Source organism: Centruroides sculpturatus, unplaced genomic scaffold, assembly GCF_000671375.1.
Source record: "Centruroides sculpturatus isolate CEXI.00-Female unplaced genomic scaffold, Cexi_2.0 scaffold95, whole genome shotgun sequence".
NCBI lineage: Eukaryota > Metazoa > Arthropoda > Arachnida > Scorpiones > Buthidae > Centruroides > Centruroides sculpturatus.
In genome coordinates this window covers 902938-913325 of record NW_019384621.1, presented here as the reverse complement: position 1 = coordinate 913325, position 10388 = coordinate 902938, and the positions used below count along the sequence as shown (strand labels likewise).

Sequence of the window (10388 nt, the reverse complement as noted above, 5' to 3'; positions counted from 1 at the left end):
AACATGTGTAAAATTTCGACGGTATCATTACAAAATAAATATTTTCTTACTATTACGCGCCACGTTAATTTTCATGCAATGTTTACAGTACAGTAAGCAAGAAACATTTTAAATTTTGGTAATAACGCATAAATTTCTCATACATTAATGTATAAAATATAATTTCCTTACAGCTTTCTAATTATTTCTGAACGCTGTAATTGTATTCTTCATTGCAGTACTTTATGTTCATTTCGATATCCGCCATTTTGTTTTCAAGTAGAAAAATTACAGAATAAAAACGTTTTCTTTTTTTTTTTGTATGATCATTTCAAATTTAAATTCGCTTATTATTTTGAAATTAATTACTCTAGAATCATGCAACTTGTTAAAGGAAGCTGCCAAATAACGAAAGAAATTTGTAGCTAATAATGCATTTTAGAATATTTTTTTGGTGCCATAAATTTACCTTTATTGATAAATAAAACATTTAAATAATTAAATTCGTAAGTTTTAATAAATATCTGAAACAAATAAAACCATTACTACCAAAAACATATTGGATTTTTTGAAGTCCAACTAGGTGTTTCTTGTGGTTCCTATCTCGGAATGTTGAAATTTTACTAAAATGTCATGATAAATAAGAAAAGTTAACAGTGTAAATATAGAAAAATATGAATAGAAAGCGAAAAGAATTTATGACATTACATTCAACAAGATTAACCAGGAGTTGCATTCACCATATCAATACGAAATGGACACTTGTCATTTGGAGCATTTATTTCATTACTAGTATAACTGACAGTTTGACAAGAAAGTAATTATAAAACAGACACGAAATCAAAGAAAGAAGAGACGATAACTCAGCCGTTCTTCTTAATAAATTTATCTTCTTTCTTCAAACAAGTTTTGATCTTGATGTGATTATTAATGATTCTTTACTAAAGACGAATTCGCAATGCCAGTCTATTATATTATTAATGAGAATATTATTTATAGACGATGCCAAATATGTTGTCGAGAGTATAAAGACACATCTAACCATTTTGAATACAAGTTTTCGTACGAAGTACGTAGTCACTACTGATTTTCGTATAAAAGATTAAGGAGAACGAGTGAAAAAAAATAATAAGAACTGTATAAAGTCGTCAGCGCGTATCGACGTTATCGGTCCATAAATATCTCTTTCTACGTCATCAATGCCATTTGCAACGTAAGAGAATTTAATTAGGAATTTTCGGGCTTTTTTATTCAAACGAATGGTTCACTGCTTCGAGGAAGTACAGCAATTACATAGCAGAAAAACGAGAAACGAGATTCAATCTGGATAGGGATGGGCCACACAGAATGACAGACACGTGATCAATCAGACGATTACTCTAATTGAGTGTGACTTGCAACCGAAAAAAAAGGAGGCCCCGGAAGGTGTCAACTAGAATTAAACAGATACAGCAATTTAATGAAACTTTAATTAATATTCTGTTTTTTTAAATATAAATTTATTCGTAAAATATGCTTATTTTGATTGCTATAAATTTCGTAAGGATAACACTTCGGTATCTAATTGGTTTTGATGTAAAAAAATCTTCAGCATTATAGTACGAAATTTAGTAAATTTGGCATTAAAATTACTAAATTTGTGATAAATTTAGCAAATAATTCATTAGATTTTGGTCTAAATGTCTTACGAAGCATTTGTAAGACATTTATAGTCTTCTAAATGTAGATTCATGTATCTAAGTGTATAGCCTTTTGTAAGCTTTTAAAACTTAATAAACTCTGACATAAATTTATTTAACTTTGCATCATTAATAATTTGATTTTAAAAAAGTTCAAAACCCATTAAAAACTTATAAAAAAAGAACCGATAAAAATTATTTGTAAATATTTACTATAATTATGACACGAGATTTAATCTATGCAGATTAACAATAATGGTGACTACACTAAATTCTGTTCAGAAATATACTTAATTTTTGCGCTTAAACTATTGAATTCAAGTAAAAAATTCATTAAAGCAACAAAAATTAAGATTTAGAATAAAAATTAAATTAAATTTAGTTAACATTTTGGCAGAAAATCATTAAACTTCGATTAAGAAATTTGATAAAATTCAAGTAGAATTGTCGAATTTACAACAATTTAGTAATTTTTCTGTATGGAAATCTTACATTAATTTATAATTTATACGTATAAAAATAAACTAGCATAATATATGTTATATATAGATTAATTATACTAACAAGTAAAAAAAAAATCACTAATTTTTTCACATTTAAATTCCAATCTCCCCACTCATTCCTAACTGATTGCAAAACATATATTCTAAATTTAGCAAGAAAATAATAATAGAAACGTTCCTAATTAACTGTAAGGGTGGAGAAGTTTATGAAATTTAATCATACGCAACCTCATCAAATAAATTTATTACCAGTAATGAAATAAATTAGACAGAAATAAATAAATAAATAAATAAATTCAATACATCAATCCAATCATCTTGCATATAACTAGACATAAATGCATTCAATTATAGAGAAAAAATTAAAAAAAAATTAATTATCTGCAGCATTTTAACACTTCATTAAACTCCAATATAAATAAATTTTTTGATTAGATTAATTATTATATTTTCTTCCATCAAAGGCCATCTTAGAAAAGCTTCTTCCAGGAATTACTAGACTGAAAAACAAAAATTTATATTTAAAATACATCTCGAATTACACTATTAACGTTTAAAAAATTGGACAGGTACAAAGGTCAAGATAAATAATGTCTATTTATTTAAATTTATGTATGACGTTTAGGTAAATAAATGACTTTCTAAAAGGAAAAAACAAAAAAAATCAAACAAAATAAATATATTGAAAAATATAAAAACAAAAAAAATTATACTTTAGAAGTTAATCTAGTATCAACAACGTTCGATTCAGCACTACATACAGTCCCCAGAAAAACACCACACAAAAGTGCCAGTGTTGCCAGCTAAAACACACGCATCAACAAAAAAAATATTGGAGTAGCCCAAGATATAGCCAAAGATTGCAGCGCCACAGCACTAGCGAAAATTTAAATTTGCCGACTGGAATTCTTTCGGATAACCGACTTTCGGATAAATGACTCTCTACTGTATCTTTTTTTTACAGTAGAACGCAGTATTTTATTGTGATATTTTAAACATGGATTAAAGTCCGTGTTAAAACTCTATTGTATAGAATACCGTTTTAATACACACTGTATTTTAGAATACGGTGAGGCATGAAGATCCGTAAAAGTGCATTAAAGAATTGATTGTTTCCGATCCTCTTTTATACATTTTCTAATTGAAAAGTAGAAATTCTATAATAGGATGATTGATTGTAGTTAGATTTACTGAAATACATCATTTTAGATAAAATACGATGCAAATGAACTATCTTACAGTGCGATTTTTAAGAATAAAAATGCATAAATGATTTTCATATATTATTTCAATATGACCCATATCAAAGTTTTGATTTTATTATTCAAATATCGTCCCGATAATAGCCCGCGATATAATCTGATCTTATATAATCTGAGTTCAGTTCACTCGCCATAAGGGGCGTTTTTTTTTTTATTACTTTGCTGGGTTGTATGGCCAGAAGGAGTTTTGCTGCACTTGACATCGCCGGCTTACACCTTCAAGTAGAAGTTTGCCAGCTAGCCCGCTGGCGTAATAGTATAAGCACCTGTTTATATCCAAGGTCAGGCGGAGGGGAAAAGCGCCGACAGCTTACTGCGTTCCGTCCACACCAGATTAATTACCCGTTAGTAGTCGATAACTGTGAACTTATTGAATAATTCACCAATGGTACTAATGGTGTGAGAAGCGATTAAGTATGCTTAAGAATAAATTAAAATAAATAGTAAACCTCTTTTAAAGTAAAACGATCGATTAAAGCGGCTATAAGGGGTGGACTTTTAGTGTTTATATCAGATATCGTTGAGCAGAAATCCATAATAATTTTAAAAAAAATCTATCATTTGTTATTGACAAAAACTAACATATTTAAAATTTTGATATAACCAATTACGTCGATTCTTATCTTTTATTAATTATTAGACACTTAATCATAATGAGGAGTTAAATTTAATTGAGTTCACATGTACAAAAACGGGATTCTAAAAATGAATTCTATTCAATTATCATAATTGTAATGCAAAAAAAAATTTTTTAAATTTCTTCAAATTAGTGAAAACAGCGTAAATTTTTTTTTATATTAAGTGGTATATAAATTGCATAAAATTAAGTACACTCGAGTTAACAAACTCTGGGTTCGGTGAACCGAATGTTATGCAATTTACGAAAGGTTCGATAACGAAAATCGCTATGAAAAATTAAACTCGCTTGAGTTCAAATTAATAAATAATGTATGAAAAAAACTCAATATCAATTCAATAAATCGTAATTGTTAAGGAAAAATCAAGCAAAACACATTTGTTACGAAGAGAGATTAGTGGTATAATTTTTAAGTCACTTCAAACAATCCACTTTTTTTGGGGGATTGACGCGTAAACCAAGACAATTAGTGAGGCTAGAAAAATAAAAATTATTCTTCGTTAACTACAAAAGTCGTATTTATATAAATTACCATTTCCTTTCATTAACAAATATAATAAATACCTTTCTTTACTAAGTTCTTATTTGAATTGCAGCTTCTTGTAGTTGTTAGTTAACTGCACGCCAAACTAGCTACAAGCCATTAACATTTTAAAAGTTAATTTTATTATCTGGTTTTATACGAAAAAATAATGTACATAAACAAAAGTATATTGTTTCTTCTTTGTAGACAAATCGCCCGACAACTGATAGAATTCTCTGAGGCAAAACAATAAAATAAAGATAAAATCTAACGTCGCGATAAAACGAAGATCAAGAGAAACAATTCGATACTTAATCGATATAAATTATCAGTAAAGACAATATTGGCTTAATGAAAAAGTATACCTAATTGGGTATTTCAGCGATAAAGTAGTTGCAAACTTAGTTACTTGTTTACCTATCAAAACGCTTACACGTACAAAATTCTTCAATCGATTTTGGCTCTCGCGAGAATTGAAAAAGAAACTTGGATAGATCAGTTCTGGATGGTTGCTTAGTCCCCATTTTCATTCCAAATTCTTATACATTTTTTTTTTCTGATTCATCTAAAGAAAAAGAAATAATAATTTCTTTCTTCATCTTTCCAAGATTTTGAAGATAATAGTGGCATTACAAGGTTCCGAATCCGAATTGGAGTTATCAGAATCCGTGTTTTTATATCATGAAAAAGTGCTGATTCGAAACACTCCAGTGGTATTTTTATAAAGTAATTTAGCACTAATGAATAATCAGATTGACTAGATTGATACATCAATCGAACAGAAAAAAGAAATCAATTTGAGAAGACCGTTCGACGACTCGTCTTCTCGATATGCCTTCGTATTATCGAAAAAGTTATCTTGACATTCCTGAAAAAAAAAGGAAAAAAAAATTATCGGGAGACCTACAGGCTAATCTGATTAAAGTGTACTTACAGGAGAGATTTAAGAGTTCATCTCCTGATATTTCTAACATGACACGAAACAATTTTCTGATGTTGTTGAGTAAATTTAATCGAAGCATTTATTGTTTGAATAAATAACACTGTACTGTATATACAGTATATATACGTATTACGTAACGATTTCGTCATTAATTCAACTCTCACAAGATGAAATTTCGTATATGATTCCTAATTCGACATAATTTTTTTTTCTACAAATCTGTTTAATGCTACTGTGAGGCAATGTGTTTCTGTTATTAATGTGCCATATAATCCATACACTCGTATCTGAATAATGGTCCTTTACGTCTTAAACTCGTAGCGACATCTGTCGATTACATTTCTAAATTCGTAGCAAAAAAAATATTTTTTTTTTAGCATTTTAGAATTTGTGGATAAAGAAAACATGTGATATTATTCTAAATTTTTTTTCGTAATAATTAAATTATTTTAATTTGAAATACATTAGAATTTCAGTGTAAAATTCTTATAAAATCTATAATTTCTTGACTTTTATTTTACGCGTGAACAGAATCATTTAAATAATGTTTATAATAGCGTAATTAATGATAAATTACACATCTCGTAGTAGAATAGAAAGCGTTAAAGTGCTACCAGATGAGACCGAGTTCGATTTCCGTTTGCTCAGGATTTCCTTTCATTAATTTCTCTCCATCACAATGAAGAGAGATTGATGTGGGAAATTCCAACTTGTATCGTAAACACATCTCATTTTAGCATCGAAGAGCAATGCCTCTGATATAAAAAATTTTTCAAATATTTGCAAACTCTAAACTAATCAATATTAATCGTCTTAATGTTAACCTTAAAATAAATTGTAGTTGATTTAGTCTTTAAACAAAAGGGAAAGTTCTGTTAATTCTGCTTCTTCGTTTTCCAAGAAACATTCTGCTTCAGAAAGAATATTTGTTTATACAGCTATAAATTCAGAAAGAATATAGAAGTAAATACGGAATCAATAATGCCTACTCGTTTATGTCAACTATTATTCTTAATAAATAAGCATTTCTCTACTTTTAGCACTTATTGACAATTGCCTACACTTACATCATTCTCGTTCTATAAGAAACTATTATATAACATATGTTATGACCTCTACACTACGAAGAAAGATATTCTCCTGTTATAAATTATCCATTATACTTGTGTTATTGCCATATAACTTTAGTTTGACATTTCACTGTGGTATTTCATATTTTAAAGTTTATTTCCATGCATAGCATCGATTAATTAATTAATACGAGATACCAGTACGATGTAGCTGTATAGATACACTATAAACAGGCCCGACCCTCAATGGGGTCGACCGGCATAACTGAGGGATAAAGAAAGATGCCAGGACCCGCGAGTGATAAATTAAGGTGTCAGGACTGGTTTCGGATCTAGATACACGCGGTAGGTAACGTCTTATTGCGTTGTATAAGAACATTAATTTATAATGTAGTGTGTTCGTTATACATCTTACTTAACAATGGCTTCGCAGGAACTAATCAGGTTGTAAAATCGGTAATCTACTGTATCCTTGCATAATCGAATCTTAAAAGTAAAAAGAAGTTGATGCAATTTAATTATAATTTCTGAATTTCATAATGATATATATTTAATTATCTTTGTTTACAGATGATTGAAGAAATTGCTATATTCATTCATGCAAACCATATAAGTTAATATTCAAAAAAGTAGCCTTTATGCTCAGTGATATGAAGCGAGTCAATCAGATTACTTACAACTTTTGATTAAAAAAATAAAAATTATCGGTAAGTATTCATAAAAACTGCACACAATAAAATTTCAATTATTTTTTTTTTATTAAGAAATAATTTTTTTATCAATGTCCTTACAAAACATGCATCAAGTAGTTCACGTGTTCTGCAAGAGCATGACATAGAGATGCGGTTTTTATTTATAGAATATTTTTTTTTTATAAATGAAAGATAAACTGAAACACCCCACTAATTAAACATGTGTAAAATTTCGACGGTATCATTACAAAATAAATATTTTCTTACTATTACGCGCCACGTTAATTTTAATGCAATGTTTACAGTACAGTAAGCAAGAAACATTTTAAATTTTGGTAATAACGCATAAATTTCTCATACATTAATGTATAAAATATAATTTCCTTACAGCTTTCTAATTATTTCTGAACGCTGTAATTGTATTCTTCATTGCAGTACTTTATGTTCATTTCGATATCCGCCATTTTGTTTTCAAGTAGAAAAATTACAGAATAAAAACGTTTTCTTTTTTTTTTTGTATGATCATTTCAAATTTAAATTCGCTTATTATTTTGAAATTAATTACTCTAGAATCATGCAACTTGTTAAAGGAAGCTGCCAAATAACGAAAGAAATTTGTAGCTAATAATGCATTTTAGAATATTTTTTTGGTGCCATAAATTTACCTTTATTGATAAATAAAACATTTAAATAATTAAATTCGTAAGTTTTAATAAATATCTGAAACAAATAAAACCATTACTACCAAAAACATATTGGATTTTTTGAAGTCCAACTAGGTGTTTCTTGTGGTTCCTATCTCGGAATGTTGAAATTTTACTAAAATGTCATGATAAATAAGAAAAGTTAACAGTGTAAATATAGAAAAATATGAATAGAAAGCGAAAAGAATTTATGACATTACATTCAACAAGATTAACCAGGAGTTGCATTCACCATATCAATACGAAATGGACACTTGTCATTTGGAGCATTTATTTCATTACTAGTATAACTGACAGTTTGACAAGAAAGTAATTATAAAACAGACACGAAATCAAAGAAAGAAGAGACGATAACTCAGCCGTTCTTCTTAATAAATTTATCTTCTTTCTTCAAACAAGTTTTGATCTTGATGTGATTATTAATGATTCTTTACTAAAGACGAATTCGCAATGCCAGTCTATTATATTATTAATGAGAATATTATTTATAGACGATGCCAAATATGTTGTCGAGAGTATAAAGACACATCTAACCATTTTGAATACAAGTTTTCGTACGAAGTACGTAGTCACTACTGATTTTCGTATAAAAGATTAAGGAGAACGAGTGAAAAAAAATAATAAGAACTGTATAAAGTCGTCAGCGCGTATCGACGTTATCGGTCCATAAATATCTCTTTCTACGTCATCAATGCCATTTGCAACGTAAGAGAATTTAATTAGGAATTTTCGGGCTTTTTTATTCAAACGAATGGTTCACTGCTTCGAGGAAGTACAGCAATTACATAGCAGAAAAACGAGAAACGAGATTCAATCTGGATAGGGATGGGCCACACAGAATGACAGACACGTGATCAATCAGACGATTACTCTAATTGAGTGTGACTTGCAACCGAAAAAAAAGGAGGCCCCGGAAGGTGTCAACTAGAATTAAACAGATACAGCAATTTAATGAAACTTTAATTAATATTCTGTTTTTTTAAATATAAATTTATTCGTAAAATATGCTTATTTTGATTGCTATAAATTTCGTAAGGATAACACTTCGGTATCTAATTGGTTTTGATGTAAAAAAATCTTCAGCATTATAGTACGAAATTTAGTAAATTTGGCATTAAAATTACTAAATTTGTGATAAATTTAGCAAATAATTCATTAGATTTCGGTCTAAATGTCTTACGAAGCATTTGTAAGGCATTTATAGTCTACTAAATGTAGATTCATGTATCTAAGTGTATAGCCTTTTGTAAGCTTTTAAAACTTAATAAACTCTGACATAAATTTATTTAACTTTGCATCATTAATAATTTGATTTTAAAAAAGTTCAAAACCCATTAAAAACTTATAAAAAAAGAACCGATAAAAATTATTTGTAAATATTTACTATAATTATGACACGAGATTTAATCTATGCAGATTAACAATAATGGTGACTACACTAAATTCTGTTCAGAAATATACTTAATTTTTGCGCTTAAACTATTGAATTCAAGTAAAAAATTCATTAAAGCAACAAAAATTAAGATTTAGAATAAAAATTAAATTAAATTTAGTTAACATTTTGGCAGAAAATCATTAAACTTCGATTAAGAAATTTGATAAAATTCAAGTAGAATTGTCGAATTTACAACAATTTAGTAATTTTTCTGTATGGAAATCTTACATTAATTTATAATTTATACGTATAAAAATAAACTAGCATAATATATGTTATATATAGATTAATTATACTAACAAGTAAAAAAAAAATCACTAATTTTTTCACATTTAAATTCCAATCTCCCCACTCATTCCTAACTGATTGCAAAACATATATTCTAAATTTAGCAAGAAAATAATAATAGAAACGTTCCTAATTAACTGTAAGGGTGGAGAAGTTTATGAAATTTAATCATACGCAACCTCATCAAATAAATTTATTACCAGTAATGAAATAAATTAGACAGAAATAAATAAATAAATAAATAAATTCAATACATCAATCCAATCATCTTGCATATAACTAGACATAAATGCATTCAATTATAGAGAAAAAATTAAAAAAAAATTAATTATCTGCAGCATTTTAACACTTCATTAAACTCCAATATAAATAAATTTTTTGATTAGATTAATTATTATATTTTCTTCCATCAAAGGCCATCTTAGAAAAGCTTCTTCCAGGAATTACTAGACTGAAAAACAAAAATTTATATTTAAAATACATCTCGAATTACACTATTAACGTTTAAAAAATTGGACAGGTACAAAGGTCAAGATAAATAATGTCTATTTATTTAAATTTATGTATGACGTTTAGGTAAATAAATGACTTTCTAAAAGGAAAAAACAAAAAAAAAACATTTTAAAAAATACGAATAAATTCCTATTGGCAACATAACATAACTTGATGTGTG

General features: G+C 27.8%; 1 protein-coding gene across 1 annotated transcript in view; it reads right to left on the bottom strand.

Annotated features, from left to right (window-relative positions):
- Window positions 1-9989: 9989 nt before the first annotated feature.
- LOC111625481 overlaps window positions 9990-10388 on the bottom strand; it is a 7283-nt gene continuing 6884 nt past the window's right edge. The window contains exon 12 of the mRNA XM_023368632.1: window positions 9990-10166. Within this exon, the coding sequence (XP_023224400.1) occupies window positions 10162-10166 (5 nt within the window). The 3' untranslated portion in view covers window positions 9990-10161. The remainder of the gene's footprint in view (window positions 10167-10388) is intronic.